This window comes from Eutrigla gurnardus, assembly GCF_963514095.1.
Source record: "Eutrigla gurnardus genome assembly, chromosome: 4".
Classification (NCBI taxonomy): Eukaryota; Metazoa; Chordata; class Actinopteri; order Perciformes; family Triglidae; genus Eutrigla; species Eutrigla gurnardus.
Window position 1 is genome coordinate 9,197,984 of NC_139918.1, and position 23,230 is coordinate 9,221,213.

General features: G+C 39.7%; 2 protein-coding genes across 2 annotated transcripts in view; both read left to right on the top strand.

The window, feature by feature from the left end:
* Positions 1–23,230, top strand: part of LOC311012962 (uncharacterized protein) — a 324,166-nt gene that overhangs the window by 103,090 nt on the left and 197,846 nt on the right. The gene's annotated exons all lie outside the window — the stretch shown is intronic.
* On the top strand, positions 1,038–13,280 carry LOC311012211 (CYFIP-related Rac1 interactor B-like). The gene is made up of 11 exons (XM_084007576.1): positions 1,038–1,195; positions 4,721–4,794; positions 4,879–5,000; positions 6,367–6,472; positions 6,839–6,975; positions 7,497–7,574; positions 7,854–7,970; positions 9,075–9,154; positions 9,251–9,377; positions 10,870–10,940; positions 11,139–13,280. Exons 2-11 carry the CDS (start codon positions 4,722–4,724, stop codon positions 11,206–11,208), a joined length of 981 nt encoding a protein of 326 aa, XP_083863702.1. The 5' UTR covers positions 1,038–1,195; position 4,721; the 3' UTR covers positions 11,209–13,280.

Consider the following 23,230-nt stretch of genomic DNA (forward strand, 5'->3'; position numbering starts at 1 on the left):
GTGTGACTTTTATTAAAGTTAAATTATATGACTATGACTAATTTCCCCCTGTGAAGCACTATACAAATAAAGTTATTATTTTAGTATTATCATTATCATTATGTGACCTTTAAAGTCATGGGATGAGTTTATTTCCATTTGCTGCACGGTGGTGTAGTGGGTAGCACTGCCGCCTCACAGCGAGAGGGTCCTGGGTTCAATTCCCGGGTTGCTTCTGTGTGGAGTTTGCATGTTCTCCCCGTGTAAGCGTGGGTCCTCTCCGGGTTCTCCGGCTTCCTCCCACAGTCCAAAGACATGCAGGATGGGGATAGGTTCATTGATGACTCTAAATTGCCCGTAGGTGTGAATGTGAGCGTGAATGGTTGTTTGTCTCTACATGTCAGCCCTGCGATAGACTGGCGACCTGTCCAGGGTGTACCCTGCCTTCACCCAATGACGGCTAGGATCGGCTCCAGCTCCCCCGTGACCCTGAATACAGGATAAGCGGTAGACAATGGATGGATAATGAGATACTAAATTCAATTCAAGATGATGAAATATGAAGTCAAAAAAGAGTTTTTGAGTCATGGACAATTTAAAGGCAAAATTAAGACATTAAGACAATATTATGACATTTAAAGTCAAGGTAATTTAGAAAAAATAATGAAACATGACATTTAAATTGAAGATGATTAAGTCATATTCTCATATTTTCTAAACAGGATTATGAGATTGGCCTACCCAGTCAAATTTCACCAGCTTTACTGAATAAATCATTATGATTATGGTGATACATCTGGATTAACTATTTCATAATTTAGATTTTTGCCTTATTAAAAAAAACAATCATAATGTAAACTTTTTGAGCAAATAATTTGGATCAAAAAGTAGACTTCCATACAGTTTTCAAAAATCGCTCGTTTCTCTCGGTTGCAGTTGCAGTGGAGCTCAGGTTGCCTCTGTCGGCCGACTGTGAGGTTACAGTTGCCGCTGCTGCTGTAGCGGCTCGCTGATTGGCTCAGATTTCAGTTCCTCCTGAGGAAATCACTCCTTTTATAGTTAACGGAGCGCCGAGCGGCTGTTTTCCGGGTTCACACTCACTCAGCATGTAGAGGAGGCGGACCGCCGGCAGGGAGACACCTGGACCACCGCGGACACACCGGAGCCCCGACACACACGGTATCGATCCGCAGATATCGATCTGCAATCAGTGAAGGTGAGGAGCGGGAGTGGGTGGTGTTGTAGGCTGGAGGTGGTGGTGGATCAGGAGGGGGGTCCGTCTTCTCTGGGTGGATCCTGGTCTCAGATCAGACATGTCAGGTCCTGCAGACTGCTGCTGCAGACTCACCAGGAACAAACTGACGTGTGAACTCGCTTCAACTCTTTATTCAACTCTTTATTCTGTTCATTATCATCATTATTACTGTGTTATTACAATTATTACGTCATTTCGGTAGGAGTCTGACGTTTTAAGTTCGGGTCTGAATCAGTTTATTGAACCATCACGGCGCTTTGCTGAAGGTATGTGACGACACCGTGTCTGTAGTAAGTACGCTACATATACTCAAGTACAGCTGTGAAGTACTAGTACTACAAACGGTAGACTTTCAGCTGTAATAGTTTACAGAAAGATAACTCTCTGAAATAAAGTATCAATAACTTCAGCAACACACTGTGGTGGGAGATAACTACGTACAGTTACTCCAATACTGTACAAGTATCATTTTGAGGTACTTGTACTTTACTTGATTATTTCCATTTCCTGTTAATCTACACTTCTACTCCGCTATCTCTCAGAGGTCAATGCACTTTTTACTTCTCTAACTTTAATAACTTCGCACATATTATATAAACAAACTATAAACAGCTATTAATTGGTGATGTATTATTAGAGGCTAGGTTGAGATACACAGCAGAACTAATGTCGCAGCTGCAACATGCAAGTGATTATAATCCAGTAATGCACATGATTCTGCATTATGATCATTTTTAGTTTTGCTACTTCCACTGCTAACAAATACTCCTTTACAAGTAAAACTACTGCATCTCAGATATTACTGTAATAAGAAGATGTAGGGAAATCTAATATGAAGTATTGAAAGTGAAGCATGTGGTACTGCCGGATGTTGTGCAGTAAAAGTATATTCCTCCTGACATGTACTCCAGTCTTTAATATCAGTAGCTTGACTTTTTCTCCATTTGGAGCAGCAGCTTTAAATAATTGTTTGCATTATTTTCACTATCAATTAATCATTGGGTCTAAAAAACATGAAAATGCATTGAATATTGATCTCAATAACTGAGAGCAGAAGACAACGTCTTCAAAGGTTGTTTTTTATCTGATTAATGATGCAAAACTGAAAATATATTCACTTTGAGGTCGTTGAACTATAGTCTCACATTTGAAAGCTTCCAACATTTGGCTTGAAACATAAAGACATTATTATTATTATTATTATATGCAGAAATGTCTGCTGGTTTTAGCTTCTCAAATGTTTGTCATATATGATAATAAAATAAATGTCTGTAGATCATAAAAAAGATTTTGTAAAAAATATAAGTGAGACTGTCTGAAAAATCATTTTTTTCTCAGTTTAAGATTTCTAATATAGAACATAACAGAGCAACTTTAATTGATCTCATTTATGTCTGTAGAGCACAACAAGTTTTAAAACTATGAATTATAGATATTTTCAGTGATTTACACATATAGGCTTTCAATGAATACAGCTCAAAACAACTTGTTGTTCAATAAACTGTATCATAGTTGAATTCTTCTGCTTTTTCTGCCGTGTTTACAAGCATCAATCATAAAGAAATGTTTTACAACCTTGAACTGCTCTATAATAATTCGTTTGACTTCCTCATCTATTGATCTATTGTATTTAACTGTATGTAAGTGCTGAAATAATAACAACAAAAGTAACAAAGTCATTTTAAACTGCAGCATTGCAGTGTGAGAAGTTCAGACCTGTTGTTGTTGCTCTACAGCGTCTTACCTGATCTGAGCTCGGTCTGCTTTACTTCCTGTGTTTTAAATTTAGGCCAAACTTTCAGAGACTTCATCACTTCCTCTTTTCAAGTTGTTCCTAACAAGAAGATGCTGCTTTCAGTTCGCAGCTCACAAACCCGACGAGGCAGAGCAGCGTGCTTTTATTCAGCAGAATGCTCTTAGTTTTCCTTTACACTTACAGTAAGTAGCTTTGACATCATAGAGTGGATTGCTGTTATTCAAACCCTCCATGCTTTTTTTACCGTCTACTAACTTTTTCTCTGCCAGATTTTAGATACAATTCTGTGGGTTTGATGAAATGATTTTGAAGTACTGAATGTCTTTGTTGTGCAGGAGTTAAGATTGATCGACTGTTTGTTTCAGGCAGCTCGATAATAACAGTATTATCACACATTTTGGTTTGGTTTCTGTCAATATTTAGACGTTACACTCTTCTAAATAAATGAGTGTTTCAAGGTGCGGTGTGTAGGATTTGGCACCATCTTGTGGTGAGCTTACAGAATGCAACCAACTAAAACTTCTCCCAAATTGTGAACGTAGCAGAGTTTGGTTTGTCCCTTCAGGCCTACTGTAGAAACATGACACCCGGCTCCGTATGTAGATATAAGAAGGCTCATTCTCAGGTAACCAAACACAATTCTTCTCAGCTGATTACACACTGTGGAAAATCTATTTAATAATAGAGTGGACCACCGTGGGACCTTTCTTTGAAAAGAATATGTAGGGTAGTCGACGATGAGTCGCAAATACGTTTTTGATCCCTTTTTAATTGGACCATGAAATACTCATGTGATGTTCGTCATTTAAAAGTTGATTTTATACATCACTAAAGTTAAAGTATAAGACTGTGAAGATACGGAATTATAAAGACGACACACCCAAGACTCTCTGAAGCTGCGATGTCTGTGTGTTCAGTACCAGGATGTAACGTTACTATAACAACAGGTCTCTCTGTGTGTTGGGTACCAGGATGTAACGTTACTATAACAACAGGTCTCTCTGTGTGTTGGGTACCAGGATGTAACGTTACTATAACAACAGGTCTCTCTGTGTGTTGGGTACCAGGATGTAACGTTACTATAACAACAGGTCTCTCTGTGTGTTGGGTACCAGGATGTAACGTTACTATAACAACAGGTCTCTCTGTGTGTTGGGTACCAGGATGTAACGTTACTATAACAACAGGTCTCTCTGTGTGTTGGGTACCAGGATGTAACGTTACTATAACAACAGGTCTCTCTGTGTGTTGGGTACCAGGATGTAACGTTACTATAACAACAGGTCTCTCTGTGTGTTGGGTACCAGGATGTAACGTTACTCACACTAACAACAGGTCTCGCTCCTTCTTTCTCTTCCTGCTGATAAAGAGAGTCGTCACCTACATCCCACTCCATCTGCATGAACTACGTCTCCTCATAGTCACCTATGTCCCCTTGTCCTCACCTTCATCCCACCCCACCATTGTCGCCTACGTCCTACGTCCCGTCATCATCGCAGAGGTTTAAGACGTCTGATGAAGTCCTCTTTCCTTATAAATGTTATTTAGTTCAGCACATGGAGAACACAACACTGGAGGATGGAAGTGAAAGAGACAACAGTTGAATAAGAATAGTAAAAGAAACTGGAAGCGTTCATTTAAAGAGGACATTGAATAGTTTCTGTGTCTTTTAATCAGTAAGTCCCCACTGTCACTGTCTAACTAAACAAGTTCAAACTGTGTGTTGACAGCATGGGGAATCTGATCAAGGTGTTAACCAGAGACATCGACAACAATGGTGGAAACTTCTTCCTGGACTTTGAGAGTAAGATGCACCCACAAACAAACACACATTGGAGAAATGTGTGTGTGTGTTTGACCTCTGACCCTTTGTGTGTCTCCCCCATAGATGCTCAGCCCTCACAGTCGGAGACGGCAGTGTGGGAGGAGGTGAACCAGGTGCTGACCGAGGCTCGGCTCATCCTGGAAGACCTGCAGGCCTACAGAGGAGCAGGAGAGGAGATACGACAGGTAAGTACATCCACTCAAGTACTCTACATTAGTACACATTTCAGGTACTTTACTTGAGTTCTTTCTCTTAATGTTATTGTCGGAAATATCCTGCATTTACATTAATGCCGAGTCATAATAATCCAATGATAGAATAGTTGAATGATCACAGTTTTATACTTAAATACGGTTAAATACAGATTATACTGGCACACTAAAGGAACATTTTACTGTAACAGGATATTTACACCGTGGGGCATTTATACTTTTACTGTAATAGGGTATTTCTACAGTGTGGTATTAAAAAACAAAAAACAATTACATTCATATCGCGCTTAAATTTATATCACGCAATACATTTATATCGCGCCTTGTGATCATGACACAGTGACAAGGGCGGGGATCGAACTGCCGACCCTCCGAACACTGGCCAACCCGCTCTAGCACCTGAACCACAGTCGCCCTTCCTTACTTTTAATGTAACAGGATATTTCTACAGTGGGGAGTACTTTTACTCTAAATACCTCTTACAGTAAAACTATGGAGCCTTAACAAAAAAATAAATAAATGCACTGTGGAGCTTTCCTGTTCACAGGGCCGGGACATTTGCTCAAGAAGCATGGCCTCATCAGCCCGAACAGATTCTGCTCTGGAGCCACATTCCTAAAGACGGACTGCTCCTTACTACAATCGAGGACATTGAAATTAGAAAGTTCATGGTCAGACTTGTTGTTGAGGGAGATCAGACACTTCTTGGACTGTATTCCCATCCGGGACTCCCCTAGGATGTGGGTTATTGGTACTGTGCAAGTACTGAATTATGAACCTTCGGCTGCATGGTGGTGTTATGTGTAGCACTGTCACCTCACAGCTAGAAGGTCCCGGGTTTGATTCCCGGTTTGGGTTCGTGCTCCTTCTGTGTGGAGTTTGCATGTTCTCCCCGTGTAAGCGTGGGTTCTCCCCGTGTGGGTTTTCTCCGGCTTCCTCCCACAGTCCAAAGACATGCAGGGTTTGACTGATTTGTGCAACCATGGTTTATTATGACCAAGGCCTCCAAGAGCGTGATGCAAGCCGACACAGTCTCTGTGAGATCGTCCAGATCAGATGTTCTAGTCCTGGAGACTGGATAGAGTCCTCCGACCAAAACTGGACCAGTACATGAAAGCGTAAGACGAAGCAAAAACCCCTTCACACCAAGGCGAGCCATTGTGTTGCTTCGGTCGCATGCCGATCTTAATAAATGAAATCATCAAATCAAATAAATAAGACAGCCAGGTACCGGTGCTTTCTACAGTGTGGCATTAGTACTTTTACAGTCACACAGTATTTTCATAGTGTGGTATTAGTATCTGAATAGATGAAGAGGCTTTTACCGTTGTGTGTTCAGGCCATCCAGAGTCCTGGTGTGGATGGTGTTCAGGAGAAGGCCTGGTCAGCTGTGGTTCCTCTGGTCGGTAAACTCAAAACCTTCTATGAGTTCTCCCAGAAGCTCGGTAAGAACCTGAACACAACCTTTTCATGTTAATTCTATTCCCCTCTAGTCTTCTCTCCACCCTGAGGACAACCTGTACACTTACAGCCCTATCACTGATAACAATAATCAGGTTGTCTGTTCCCTAACACTGCCATCATGTGGCCGTAATGAACACTGCAGCCTTTAGGGGGCACTGTTCACATCAGCCGATGTGTCCTGTTTATTTGATTTATTGACAAATGAAAGATGGCTGGATTTGTGGTTATTAGAAACTTACCCCTCTCTCCCCTGTCTCCCCCTCTCTCCCCCTGTCTCCCCCGTCTCCCCCTGTCTCCCCTGTCTCCCCCTCTCTCCCCCTGTCTCCCCTGTCTCCCCCTCCCGTCAGAGTCCAGTCTGCGTTGTCTCCTGGACATCCTCACCAGCTCTGGTTCGACTCCCACTCAGCACCTGGAGCAGAAACAAGCTCTGGCTCGTCAGTTCGCCCACATCCTGCACTTCACGCTGCGCTTCGACGAGCTCAAGGTCTCATCCTGCACCTCCTCCACATCCTGCACCTCATGCAACCCCGACACCTCCTGCACCTCTTATACTTCCTCTTACTCCTACTCTTTCTCCACCTCCAGCATCTCCCGCACCTCCTCCATCCCAGTACCTCTTCTACAACCCCCCCCCCCCTTTACCTCCTGTACCTCCTGCATATCCTCCATTTCCTGCACCTCCTGCACCTCCTCTACCTCACGACCCTCCTCCACCTCCTGCACCTCCTCTAGCCCCTTTTCCTTCCTCCTCTTAATCTTGTCTTTATAATAATAATAATAATAATAATAATATAATAATAATAATATATTAATAATATAATAATAATAATAATAATAATAATAATAATAATAATAATAATAATAATAATAATAATCATAATAATAAAAGACACGCACTGGGACAATTTCTTTGCAGAATCACAACCTAAACAGTTTCTGATAATACTTACGCAATGCAGGACTTTTAGGAGAGTAAAGTCGGTGTCCTCCTTGTCTTTGTTCCAGATGACGAACCCGGCCATCCAGAATGACTTCAGCTACTACCGCCGGACCATCAGCCGCATGCGGATCAACAACCTATCTGTAAGACACAGAGAACAGGAAGTAACTTACTCAATTATATAAATGACATAATATGTCATATGTATGTGTGACTTTAATTTTTGAAAATTTGACAACTTTGGGAACTCCTCTATAATTCAAAATAAAGGACCAAAGATTTTAATATTAAGTTCTCAAATGGGAAACCATATCACTTTTCTAATCCCTCATAATCCTCTGGAAAGGTCATGTGATGAAAACATAGTGGTTTCTGATCGTTGACTGGGTTTCCATGGCAACCTGCTTCTTTATCCCCCCCAGGCAGATGCAGGAAATGAGGTCAACAACGAGATGGCCAATCGGATGTCTCTATTCTATGCCAGCGCCACGCCGATGCTGAAGACGCTAAGTGACGCCACGTCAAAGTTCGTCTCAGACGTGAGTCCATCTACTTCTTCTTATGGATTATGTATATTCATGTTCTCAATGGATCCATTCATTAAACAGATAACTTTCTCATTCATTTTATATATAATGTTTTGATTGAACTTTGAGGGTTGCTGAATCATTTTTGGGTTGTTGGTTACTGAAAAAAACACAAGAAAAGCAGTGAACAGCAGGAAGGCACAAACAATAATTTATTATAATAATCATGAATGCACTTGTAATCCTTTAATGCTACACAAGAAAATATTTTAAACTCGGGCTGAATGATATATCGTTATCGTATCTGCACCTAGATATGAACATGCGTGATATTACTATAGCAAAAAGCAACGATATGGACCATGTTGCATTTGCAAAGAATGTACCTGAAACCTAAGTATATAACCACATGTCTTAATCAGAAAACGCTCCATCCATTAAAATCTTGAAAATAACATTCGCTTTGATAATTGATTGAAAAGCTGTGAGTGATTCTGAAAGTCTTATGTAACAGTTTTAAGTTCAATGTTGATTTATAGAAAGAAAAACACTTATTTTATGGGGAACGCATCATCCTGCAAGACTGTAGACTGTTGTCTTTTTTCAGAAACCTCCAGCAAGGGGCGCACTCACTACAGTTAATGTGTAAAGGAAGTTAAAATACTCCCAGAATGATTAACAGATGAGAATTCAATCCCCAAGGTCCCTAAAACTTCCCCTTTGTAACAAAAAACAACTGCCAATATCGATGAAACTAATGAAAAGCAGATAAATCATGATTTTTTCAGTTTATTATTTTAATACTACATTATTTTCAAAACTCCAAACTATTTCCTATGATGTTTTCTCTCTATATTAAAGTAAAAGTTACATCCTATTTTATATGTAGCATTTTTAAAACTATTATTAGAAAGAATGTACAAATATAGTACTTATGTACAATATTCGAGGTATTAACTTGTACTCCATTTTCTGCTACTTTATTCTTTACTGCATTTCCCAAGAAAATACTGTACTTTTAACTTCACCTCATCCATCTGACAGCTTTAGAGCTTCCTTCTGTGGTTTGTTTACTTGTTGTGGTTATGGAATGACATTTTTATTGTCCTGCTGCAGAATCCCGATGTCCCGATTGAAAACACAACAGACTGTCTGAGCACGATGGCCAGCGTGTGTAAAGTGATGCTGGAAACGCCGTGAGTCCTGAAATGTTCCTGAAGGCATCATCGCAGCACCCAGCTGCCTGCAGACGTGAACCAACACTGTGTGTGTGTGTGTGTGTGTGTGTATAGGGAGTATCGCAGTCGCTTCGCCAGTGAGGAGACGGTGTTGTTCTGCCTCCGTGTGATGGTTGGCGTCATCATCCTGTACGACCACGTCCACCCGGCCGGAGCCTTCGTTAAGACCTGCAATATAGACGTATGTTGGCAACACACACATGCAATGTCTTCCTTTAAAAACCACGTGTCTTCCGACCCTCTTGTCCAGTGATCCTCACTACTATTTTCCAGTAGAAGACACTTTCAAGTCCACAGGAGAGCCTCCTCAACTGCAAAATACCAAAAGCCATCTCCAACTAAGCATATCTGCTTACTTATTTGTCCTTCCACTTAACATATAGTAGATGTAATTTTTTTCCCAAATTCCGTGTTTTCTGTTTTAATTTTTCTAAATTCTGTGTTTTACATTTTTAGAGCTTTTTTTTTCTTCAAATGGTGTCTAATCATGGGGTTGATGAATCCAAATTAAGAAATTTACTGAAGAAACATTCTAATTCCTTGTCACCCAGAAACTATGCAAATGTGCATAAATATATAAGTGTTTGTGTATCATTTATGGAGGAGTCACAATACAGTACCCTGCTCTTCACTGTACTTTTTACCTAGCTAAGCTAACACCTTGCTCCAGACCTATTGAAGATCGCAGCACCTATATTTGAGAAGCACCTGTTGAATTTTGTATTCGTCACTTATTAATATAGCTCTTATTTAATGCATGGTTCGGTTTAGCTTTTGGATTAACACTGCTTATATTTCCTTTCATTATTCCTTTATATTACATTTTGACATGATGACACTTAACAACCATACCAGGTACACCAGATTTGTATTGCTGTGATTTCCCCTTTTAATATTTTTAATATTATTTTTCAGTTTTCAAATATTTTCATGTATTGTACGATATGAGCATGTTTCAATGAATGCATTTATTTATTAATATTCTGAATGACATAAACATATTACATTTGTCATGATGTTTTTCTACTCAGAACACAACAGTATTCTGTGTTATGTAGCATTTCCAGTTAAGTCCTGACATTTCACAAGCACTTCATGGTTGGGGTGTTTGACATACCATAACCCATGTAATAATCTTTATCTTTTCATTTTTTCCTGAAATCTTTATTTTATTTCTACGTAATTTTTCCCCTGCATCTCCTTTTGACTCCAGCTCTCCTCTAGTGTAGCCACAGTCCACGTCTGTAGGCCAACACAATAGAATGGACCTGCATTTATGTAGCGCTTTTCTGGCTTACTAGCTTCAAGGCACTTTACATTACAATCAGAAACCAACCATGACCCTGAGTCATAACCCCATGTCTTAAACCATCCTACAATGTTATTATTTACATTATGGGGATATGCAGTGTTCACATTTTGGCCACCCAGAAAAGGCGAGTCCCCACAATGTCACTATGTCCCCACATGGCAGTTAAAACCCACCCACACAGTCCAGTACGATGTTTATGGATTAATATCACTGCTGGATTAATGTGTATGTTGCATGTTTTTAACTAGTTTAATCTCCAGAGATGCACCATATTCTTTAAGATCAGCATCTGTCCTGTGAGATCCACATCTCTCTAGATTGCTCAAGTCACATTTGAACTCACTGTGGCGTTATTTTTCAGATGAAAGGCTGCATCAGAGTGCTGAAGGAGCAGCCGCCCAGCAGTGTGGAGGGATTACTCAACGCTCTCAGGTCTGATGCTCCACAATCACATCACAAATATGAACAAAGTGTCAGACGTTATAGATTTCTGTCTGTAAAAGCTAATTCCATTTGGCATTATTCTATTAAACTCCATCAGTAAGGTGGTTCTTTTCTGACCTGAGATTGTAATAAGTGTGATGTTTTAGTTTTTTTATATTATATTAAATGCCCGCTCCGTCTCTGCAGGTATACGACCAAACATCTGAATGATGAGGCTACCTCCAAGCAGATCAAAACCATGTTGCAGCCAAATTAGCTCAATGCTTCTACAGCAGAACTGAAACTGGAACGATACGAGGAGACAAAAATGTTGTGGTCCAAATTTCAAAAGAACTACTGAACAAATTAGCTAATATTGTGTTGATTAACCTCATTTGTTGTGTTTTTTACTCTCATTTGAAAAAAAGCTGTTTTTTTGTTGTTGGTTGATCCAAGAAAATATGTAAAAAAAAAAATCATCCCCTGTTGTGTGCAAGCTGAATTCCTGTCATGTCAGACCCTTTTCCACCTCAAGAACTTTTTCCAGATCCATTTTCCCCGGAACGTTTTCCACTGTAGGAACCTTGATCTCAATTCATTCCTCGGGCCACAGTTCCTACCTCAGAAAAAAAGTCTCTGTGGCTGAGGTCAACCTTTTCATGGGACTGAACTGCTGGAGTTCACGGTTTCACTTATTGGTCAAACAAACACAAGGATCTTAAAGAAAAACTACGGTTTATTACAGTTCCTTGGGTAATGATAGAAAACACAGAGTGATCATTTTACTGCTCACCTTGGTTTTCTCTTCCACATAGCATGTGTTGCTCTGTTGGATCCAATTTAAAAAAGCATTTTCTCTACCAGAACTACTGTATTTACAGATGTCTTTGCTTGACACTTGGTTTATATCAAATCAGATCAAACCACATCCACTCAATCCTGACAGCAGATTATTCGTTTTTTTTTCGTAATGCCAAACAAAGGCCTCTGCGAGACGCATAACAGGCGCGGCCGCTTCAAAAATGCCCCTCCGATCAGCTGATCAGCCTGAGTGATCAACCAGATCAAATGTGGATTCAAGCAGACTTAAATTTAATGATGAAATATGGAGGAGGAGTAAAAGCCCATAAATAGGTGGAGGTTTTTGGGGTCACGACATACTGAACAAATATATTCTATATAACGTTATAGAGGAATAAGTACGATTTGAAACCATGTTTTTAGGGGGATATGAAAAGCAGCAGCGTCATAAACATCACCTTGTAATTTGCCTGGTCAGCCGAGACCATGACGACCAATATTCAACTCTTGTGAGGTGAGAAATAGAATTGAACGTTTGCTGCCTGGAAAATTCCCTCCAGCCTTCAAATCATAAATGATGAGTTTAGCTTAAATGAGCAGAATTACAGACTTTTTTTAGATTTCAAACTATTTCATTTAAATGTCATGCTTTGGTTAAATGCCACCATTAAACATAACATTTCACGAACGGCCCAAAGAAGTTCCTGGTTGCTTGAATGTACATTTCTTGTCGATTGTGGATTATCTGGTGGAAAAGGGTCGAAACTCTCAGTAGCCAGTTAAGTGTTCAGCTCAGTCTGGAATAGTTCCTTTAGAAACGCCCAGGGAAGCGGCTGCTCTTTATTGTCGGTGGGAAAGTTAACCTACCAATGCCAACAGGAACTAACCCCCCAAACCACTTTTTTCCAGCTGAAATCCATTGTATCTTGGTATTTAGTAATGTTTCTGATTGCTTCAGGTCAACATCTTGACAATTCAAGTATTTGAATTCTACATATTTTGTTAATATAATGACTGCCCTTTACTGGTTGAAACCGGGTTATTTAAATTTAATTTTGCTACTGGGCTGATCTGATTCAATCCTGTGATTCACTTTAGGTCAGTGAAAAAGTCCAGAAAAAAAACTGTTACTATAAGTCATCTGGTTCAACTTGACCACCTCTCATCAAGAACAGAAGCTACTTCCCTACATGTTTCAACAGGAACCAAATGTTTGTAGTTATACACATCTCAAACTTGATATGGTATATTGAAAAACAGTATATATATATATATATATATATATATATAGAGCTATGTAAATGCACTGGCTACTGAGAGCAGTTTGGAGTCGGCTGTGAGAAGGAGAACCACTGTGATGGAGACGAAGCGGTACTGATACGAGGAAACCCTCTGACTGATGTTTGAACAGATCTGATCAGTGGGACTGCTGACTGGAAATCTTTGTATGCTCTTTGCTTTGTATGTTAATGCTGCAGCGTCATGGCATTAATTGTTTTAAATGATGTTTGTGTTGGCCTAATAAAGTTTTTACATTTTTAAGAAAAATCTGATCCTCCCACTTTTTTCTTTCAATCAGTCTTTTAAAAAAATGAGATGCGTCCGTTTTTGGTGATGGGAATTGTTTAATATAGTATAATTAGTAGTTTGAGTAGTTTTAACTCGTACTATTCCAAGTGTCATGAGGTAACCTGTATTCTGCACTAATGTCATGTCATGTGTTACATGAGTTGTGAAATGCATCTTGTGACACCAGCACAGCTGGCAAGTCAATATGGATCTATGGACACTGATGAGTGGTTCAAACACCACATTCTGGACAAAGTTCTCCGTCTACACAAACAACGGAACAATGCTTTCTGATGACACGTCACAAACAACTGTATAAAAAGCCCTTCTCAAGACTGAAGACTTGGTCAGACTCTTAAGGAGTCTGCCCCTATCTGGCCAGATAGTTTGCTCTGAAGCTGTATGTCGGTGATGCGGTCCGCTTGGACACCCTGTTTGCGAGGGCTTTGACTTATTAGACTTTGTCTGTTTACAGTCTGTCTGTAGCGACTGCTAGCCTGTTTTTGGACTTTTTATAGAATAAATTACTTAAAGCTCTGTTAGGAGTTGTATTCTTATTTCTCATCAGGTGATCAAACCAATTTCCACATCATTATAATATTATTCATTATAATGAAGGTTAAACAATGTTGTTGTCTGTCTGTGTTCTATTGTTGTTTGAGGAACAGTTTGTATTTTTAAATGCTTCCTCACCCTTTCACTTCTACTGTGAGTAGAGTAGTACCTCTATATAGAGGTACTATTTCCACATGCTGAAGTGTCCTTGGGCAAGATACTGAACCCCAAATTTCCCCCAAAGGCTTTTCCATTTGTGACTGTGTGTGAATGAGTTACAGTTTGATCCTGATAGGCAGGCGGCTCCTCTGCCATCTGTGTATGAATGTTTGTGAATATAGAATGTAATGTGAAGCACCTTGAGTGGTCGGAAAGACTAGAGAAGCGCTATAGAAATGCAGGCCCATTTACCATTTACCATGCATACATACAGCATCTCATACCACTCACTCTCTTTGCTAAATCACTCATTTCACTGGATAATAATAAACACATTTGTGTTTCTTTAAATGTGAGTTTTATGAGAAATGTTATTCAATTTCCTATAATATTAAACTTCTCCCTGCACAAATTTGGGAGAATTAAATGTCGCCTCATTTTGAGACCCTGCTGGTTTGTCTTGCTGCATGTATCCTTCTCTCTCTCTCTCTCTCTCTCTCTCTCTCTCTCTCTCTCTCTCTCTCTCTCTCTCTCTCATCCCCGTCCCTTCCTCGTTGCACTGGCAATCACACACAAACATATTGTGTCCACCTAGAAAATGACATAATAAAATACATACTGTATTAACGCTGCTTAGTTATATGAAGTCATAAGGAGGAATAATGGGTCGGTCCTCACAAAGATGGAAGAGCAAACACAGACACACACACTCTGAGTCAGCCTGAGGTTCAAGATTTTAATCATCTCACTCTCTCTCTCACACACACACACACACACACACACACACACACACACACACACACACACACACACAAAAACTCACACACACACACACACACACAAAAACTCACACACACACACACACACACACACACACACACACACACACACACACACACACACACACACACACACAAAAACTCACACACACACGGAATGCATTACTTCCTGTCAGATGTTTTTCCCGGGAATTACTAACTCTCAAAGAATCCGAGCGCTGTGTGCGTGTGTTATTTGATAACTGTAAATTGTTCAGTCAGGATAACACACTAGAGGATCTGTGGACACACACACACACACATTAGTTTCTGTTCTGTTCTTTATAACCTTTTTTTATCCAACCGGAATCTTGTACAAACTACAAAACAATTTGAAAAAATGTAAGCTGATGGACAATAAATGTACAGTAAATGTATCTCAACATGACTGAATAAAAAGAAATGTAAATTTTTAATCTCTTCTCTTTCTGCTGGTGACTCAATTCACAGGAGCGTCTTCCTGTTAATCACTTTCTCCACAACTGTTCATCATCACCAGGGAAAAAACTGTAGAGCAGCGACTCACAAAAGGCTCTAGTTTTTCTTCATGTTTAAACAGCAGTGACTGACTATCTCCTAACATTCCTAATATCTGATATTCTTCCTCTGTTCCATAGAGCGCCAATAAAACGCATCAACAAGCCACATGTTCCTTTAATCCCCACGAACCCCCCTACATGTTTCAATACGGCCAGGTGGGTTCAGGCCCCTCCCACCCTGGAGACTCTGCTCCAGTGGCAGGGGCGGATCTAGAAAAATATGTATGGGGTGGCGAGAGGGGGGCAGGAATTTTTGAGGGGTGGCAACATATGGCAGACGTCTATATATATACTGAATTTACTCACAGTTATCACAGTTTGATGAGAAATAGTATGTACACACTACATAAGGGCACAGGCTGCCATTTACATTACATTTATGCTCTCCCTCCTCTATATCTTGACCGCTGTGATGTTCTCCCACCTCCTCCTGTCCCTGGTCGCCTTGGCCTTGTATTCTATCTCTGTCACCTTTCTGTTGCCCTTCTCTCTCTCCTTCCACCTCTTCTCTCTTTCCTTCCACCTCTTTTCTCTCTCCTTCCACCTCATATTCGTCTTCTCTCTCTCCTTCCACCTCCTCTCTCTTTCCTTCCACCTCTTTTCTCTCTCCTTCCACCTCATCTCCTCCGTCTACCTTGCTCAGATCATTTTCTATTTTTCTCTCCTTTTTCTTTGGTGAGAAAAAACTAAATATGCTACCTATCTCTTCATTTCTGTAAGATTCAAAGTAACTTTAGTACAATGTTTTCCTTGACAGACGTTGAATCAATATTAGCTTTCTTAGCCTACTTTACACAGAACTAACGTCAGACCTAGCTAACATTACATGTATAGTTAGCGAAATAACGTTCTTCAACCTGATTTTTATCATCTCAAAATCAGCATCGCAACTATACTAGCACTGTGCTTTCATTATTATTTAATTTTGTGATAGATAGTTAATCCGTTTTTAAGCTCTTTCCTCCCGTGCCTCCTTTCCTTGCGACTCCTGGCTCCAGGTGCGTGTCCACAGGGGCGATTTTAAACGCGAGTGGACGCGCCGCTTCCCAGTAGGCCTATTGCACGCTTGGTGGGCGCCTGTCAATCACCACTAGAGGATGATTGACAGGCGCTCTACTTCAAACACACTTCATGGCTGCACCTGATTGGACGATCGCTTTCACAGCTGTCCTGTCTGCTCCGGAGTTCACGCAGACCAACATGGCGGCTCGTTTGGAAACTTTCTCTTATTCTACGAAAATAGTTCACCGGAAGGTGTTTCTGAAGCTATGCAGTTGCTGAATCTGTGTTTATTTTAGATCGACAACATTCAGTTTAGAAGATTTTCGCGAGCGTTTGCGAGGCGGCGAGTCGTGCCGGCGCCTCTGATGCAGCGTCTTGCTGATCTGACGTAATCTCGTGCTGCATTCACAGCAGTCGGACATTGGAAATTTGCGCTCGTAAATGTCAAATTGGACATAACTTTTCTTTGAATTCGTTGCTGCAAACTGGGGTGGCAGCAGGGGTGGCAAGGCTTTCTTTTAGGGTGGCATTTGCCACCCTATGCCACCCCGGTAGATCCGCCCCTGTCCAGTGGGCAGTCACACCGGGGCTGCGTTTCAATAACAGTTTGAGTCGCCCTTGCTCACTTGCCCTCAACCCTTGCTATGACGTCACACGGAGGCCACTTGGAGGGCGGAGGGAAAGAGGGCGGAGGGGGAGTAAAAGAGGTAAATGGAACACACCTACCCTCGTTCACTAACAGCCCAGACAATCATGGATCAACCACACGTTGTTGGAGTAGCACTATACTGTCTATTCCAAATTACACAGAATATGCGGAGACTCATTTCATTGAGACGAAGACGTATTCTACGCTGGATGGAAATACGGCTGCTTATATACTTACACTTGTAAACGGTGGGCTCTGCCATAACTCCGCAACAGACAGTCTAATTGCACAATTTAAGAAAATGAATTAATTTTAATTCATTTTCTACTTTCTTCTTTCTTCTTCTTCCTTGGTGGTGAATAGACAGCAGACACTGGTATTTGAGGTTCATTATCGCCACCGCATGGACATATTTTTCGTGCACCACTGCAATGCATTGTGGGTGATATACAGCTCTGAAGTGGCCATCGTTGTTCACTCGATCACTCAGCCCTCAAGGGTCGATCTCACGGAGTTCACTTCAGCTGTTCAGGGAAATGGAACAGCCCTTAAGATGGCGGCGGGGATTCCCCCGAGGGCAAGTGCTTAGGGCAAGTGAGCGAAGGCGACTCAAACTGTTATTGAAACGCAGCCCGGGAATCCCGTCCCTCCCTCAGGAAGAGGGGAAATGATCTTGCAGGGAACAGGCTCCTCCCACACAGATTGAAAATAACCAACATGTTGTTCGAGTCGAAACATGATTTTTGTTGACAAGAAGAACGATATTGAATATCTTAAAAACAATTCTACTAGATTTTCTCCTTGTGACGACTTCTACATTTAAAAAGGAATGCCCAAATCATTCAATATATGAAAGGTACTGATGAAAGATGTTTTATGAAACTTAAAAAACAAAAGACCATAACAAACAAACAATACAACAAAACATGAACTGGGGGTTAATAATCTAACGGTGATAAGTCCTTATTTTCAGCTTCACAGAGTGACACTGTAGTGTAACGGTTAGCAACGTGGGCGACAGGGGTCCAACTCCCGTGGTTCACAAAGTTGGTGTAATCCCCACAGGCACAAAAAGAAAGTGGCTTCAGCTAAAAAATTAAGCATAAAAATATTGCACAAATATGTAGACTAAGGCATATTATTTTAATCATATTTCACATATTAAACAGTAAATATAAGCAGTGATTTCAACAAAGAAATGTCCTTTTTCAGAAAACTCCTGTTCGCAAAAAATCTAAAGAGCTCTGCAAAGAATCTGCATTATGTCTGCAATATGAAATGTTGAAAATGTTGGAGAATATTGTTTAGATAATATCTAATGTGACTGGAAGGAAAGGTAATCAAAATGATCTCCCGACGTAAAGCTGGTAGAATCACTTGACGAGGAAAGGACAGCAATTTTTTTCAGAGTTGGTTCAGATTCCGGAGAAAGGCGGAGACATGAATGAGGAGTCAGTTACTATGGTAACTAAAGGTTCAGAAAACTCAGAGTATCCCTCTCCTCAGGGTTAACAGACTCAGAGTTTCAGGAAAACCTACTTTCTGGAACGGGCCCCTGGACACAGAACATGAAAACCAAAACAAAACAATGACAAACATTTTGAGGGCAGTGACTTTTTATATGAGACAGTAAGTTTGTTTTTAAACAGGAGGAGAATGTTTTCAGTGCAAAAGGTGTTTTGACCTTTTGCAGGTGAGTTATGGTGTTGTATCGGATCATAAAAGCTATATTGAACAATGCAAATCAGGCTTTGGGAATGTTTACACTGTTTCAAGAAATGAGCCAAAGCCATTTAGACCCCTAAAATATCTCATTTTTCACCAGACCCCCATGTGCATGCCAACATTAACAATGTTTGTTCAGGCTAGAGTTTAAACAGGGCCTTCGTGTTCGAGCACTAACAACATAGTCACATGTGAGATGGAAGGACATAATTTATTACCTGAATTCTTCCCATCACATTTACATGTTTATTCTCAAATATACTATAAACAAACATCAGTTTTAACATCCTGTTTCCTATTCTCTGGTTTTCTGTAAATGACCGGATTGAACTTTGTATAAAGAAAATATCTGTGAACAGTTTTTACATTTGAACAACTCAAATTTGTATTTTAACTTTGAATTTTTTACCATGAAACGTAACGTTACCACGAGAATAAGTCTCCAATCAGGTCAGATAGTACTATCAGGTCAGACAGGCTTTCCTTCACCTGTGGTAGTTAAAAATAAACCTGTGTGGGTTTATTTTTTATTATCAGACACAGATAATCAAACAGGTGACCGACTCTCTACTTCCTGTCATCTGCTCCAACTTCTTTTTAGAAACTAGCACACAACTGTCAACATCTATACTTGCAATGTACAATACACCACCTCATTCTCTTTGTCTCCTTTGTTTTACATACGTACTCACGTTTTACTGCAGTAAAAGTACTCACGTAGACTTACAAGTACAGATTCAGCATCAAAATATGAAGTACAAAAGCAACAGCATCAAAATATAAAGTAACACAATTTAAAGTACTTATTACTATAAATAATATACAGTGTATTACATTGTATTAATGTGCTCATCACTAATGTTGTAGCTCATTAATGACTTTATATGCTGCTAATTCAATCTATAATACAAAATCATTCATTAGTTGATCATATTTGGTTTTAATGATCTGTCAAATAAATGTAAAAAGTACAATATTTACCTCTGAGATGTAGAGTAGAAGTACCACAGAATTGTACATTAAGTATAGTATTTGAGTATGTGTACTCTCTGTTTCTGTATGGCATTGGCTGTTGGATGGATATGGTGCTGTGAGAATGAATTTCCCCATTGGGGACAATAACGTCTATATTATGATTATTATTATGATTATGATTATTATTATTATTATTATTATTATTATTATTATTATTATTATAATAATAATAATAATAATAATAATAATAAATATTATTAATATAATATTACTGTTCTTACCCTTCACAATAAGAGAGCTGTTATTTAGTGACCTAAATCACTGTAAATGTATCGAGCTGACACTTTAATGTTTTTATTGTATCACATTTAGCACACAAAAAATGATGTATGAATAAAACAAAAATACCAACATTGTGTGAGTCTGTTCTTTATGATAAGACTTCACATTAAGTACACCCAGTTCATCCTGAGTTAATGTGGAACTCATGTAAGACTCATGGAGTATCTAATCAAAAGTCAGTCTTAATTACAGACGGAGTCATCTATAACCTAAGCCACACTAATAACTCAGACATGTGTCCTAAAATGTATTCATACTATGAATTCCTTCATGATTTACCATAACTAAAAACTAGTGTCAGCAACCTCCTTTCCTCATTAATATATATAATAATATATAATTAATATATGTATATATAATAAACAAATACACATATACATAATAAAACCTGACTTTTTGACAAATTCAATTTGTAGCCCGACATCGATCCATATTCTTATTTTCAATAACTTTTTGTTTCAAAGTTTGGTAAACGTTGTATTTGGGTCTTGAAGGAAGGTAATATATCGTCAGCAAATAGACCTATTTTGTGTTCATCTCTTGCTATCGTGTTTCCTGTCAACTTGTCCTAATTTGAGCAAGCTGCTCTATGAAAATCGCGAAGAGGGCGGGGCTAGCACAACAATCTTGTTGTGTCTCTCTGTACAGTTTAAAACTGTCCGTCAGGTGTCCATTGATTTTAACTCTGGCTGATGGGTCAGTAGGCTATACAGTATATCATAATGTTGTGACTTGACTTTAGCGGGACACTTAACTATTAATTAATAATTAAGTAACTTCTGGTTAATGATGATTAATGTGGGAAATTTGCACAGTGAATATGTCATAATATTTGGACTGCAAACAGATATACATGAACCTGAGGAATTTACATCTGTCACTACTACTAGAGGCAAAAGCTACTTGGCCACATGTCTGTCTCCTGGCTTTGAATCCTGGACTGCAAAGAATCCTGCAGAGATGTTCCTATTCCAAAAAGAGGACTTTAGGTACATTAACAAATAGATACCAGTTCAAATAGTACTGTGGAACAGAGGTTGCTGACATTAGTTTTCAGTTATGGTGTCAGGGACCGAGCTAGCAGGCATGAGAAGGCACAGTGTAATTTTCAAAAAAAGTGAGTTTTATTAACAAAAAATGAAAAATACTTAATTAACAAAACATTGAATAAAGTTCTGGGCCTCTAAAATAGGTTAACTAAACAGAACTTAATGTCAACCAGATAAACTGTAGCTCAGGGCAGACTAACAAACAACCAACTACTGAGACATACGGGTTCACATATATAGTGGCTGATCAGGCCATTTTGGACACACTGGGGGATAGACAAAGACATACCACTTAAACAAGACTACGAAGAAACACAAATCAAAACTAATTAGTCTACCTGGTCTTTAAGGGAAAAAAGTAATCATCATTAATAGGGGTGTGACGATACACTCCGCTCACGAGACGAGACGAGACACGATATTGGGTTCACGAGAACGAGACGACACGAGATTTTAAGAAAACTACAATGACAAAATATATGACTGGACCAACAGACTTTAATTTAACAGAGTTGCACATGCATTTTGAAATATTTTATTATAACTCTTTACATGCATGATGTAAGCATGATCTTTTAATAAACTTCTTCTTTCACAAATTTAAACTAAAACTAAAATTTATAAAAGTTAAAATCAAATAAATAAAATAAAATATTTCTTTTTCCCAAGTGTAAATATGTGCAAAACCAAATCAAAGTTCTACTTTGTCAATACAGAGTTCAAATAGTGCAAACGGAGCCTGACCAAGTATGTAATGAACAACAAGCTGCAACTACAGCATCTTCAGCATCTCTGACATCACAGCTGTCAAGTGTATCAATGCTTCGGGAGTTTTGTCTTATCTCTGGGCTGGTGATGCTGCTATGGCAGCTTGATGCTCAAGGTAACGAGCCAGCATATCCAACGTGCTCGTCATTAACTTGTGTGATGGTAATTGTAGCCGTTTCTGCTTGGACATTTTCACCGCGGTAGCCGCTGAACTACGATGGGAAAAAAAGCAGTCACACGTCTCACCCGCCCGACACCCCTAATCATTAATATAATTAACAATAATATTGACTGAAATGCAGTGCAACAATGTAAGCATGAAGCAGGGGACTTCCCCATGATGCAGGAGGCCCATGGTATAGTCCAATTAGCAGCCAGCACTATTTAAGCCCAGCTGATCCAGATTGGCCTCCTTTTGCTGGCCAGCCAGGAACTCCACTGCAACTCCCAGGAACTGGTAACTCAAAGAATACAATGTTAGCTTTTCATGAACTATTGAAACGAAGAAGAAAAGTTACCTAAATGTGTGCACTACAAAAGGAAACCATTCTGTCAAAACTACTAATAAAAAGTGTTTTATGAAACTAAAAACCTGTGTCCAGTTAATTATCTTGATAAATGTGTACAGAAACTTTAACAAGTAAATAAACTAAATGAGTTACCAGCCTTTGTGCATTATTCAGTGTGGGGTTGCTACTGCGGCCATCACATATGGCAATTCATGAATTAATTCATAGTATGAATACATAGGGACACATGTCTGTGTTAATCTATGACGTATGACTTAGGTTATAGATTCTCATGAATGACTCCGTCTGTAATTAAGATGAACTGGGCATTAGTTAAGCATCAATTAATGGTGATTAGTGTCTACTTAAAGGTCCCTATCATACTGTTTTTTCTCAATTCCACACAGCTGTCAGAGGTCCAACAACACTGTATTCGATATGCATTGCCCCAAACCAATCCGTGGTCCTGAATTCCAGCTGTCTAAAAGTTGCTCAAATGAGCTCTACTGAGAACAGGCTGTTTCTGTGTCTGCACCTTTAAATGCTAATGAGCTCCATCTGTCATCGCCTACTTGGAGAGAGACGGAGACGATGCCGCTTACGCTAGCGGTAGCATGTACCAATGTTTACGTGGATGTATCGCTATGGCTCGCCTATGTGTCTCAGGTGAAGTTGCTGGTCCCGTATGGTTGGGACAGATCCTTTAACGAGGGTCAGTGTCGAGGCAAAGCCAGCTTTGTACTGACCCTCGTTACTGAAGAGGTCCGATGTGAAGTGGTTAGCACACACATACAAGCTAGCACGGACCGTAGCCGGCACATTGTCATTAAAAATGAAAC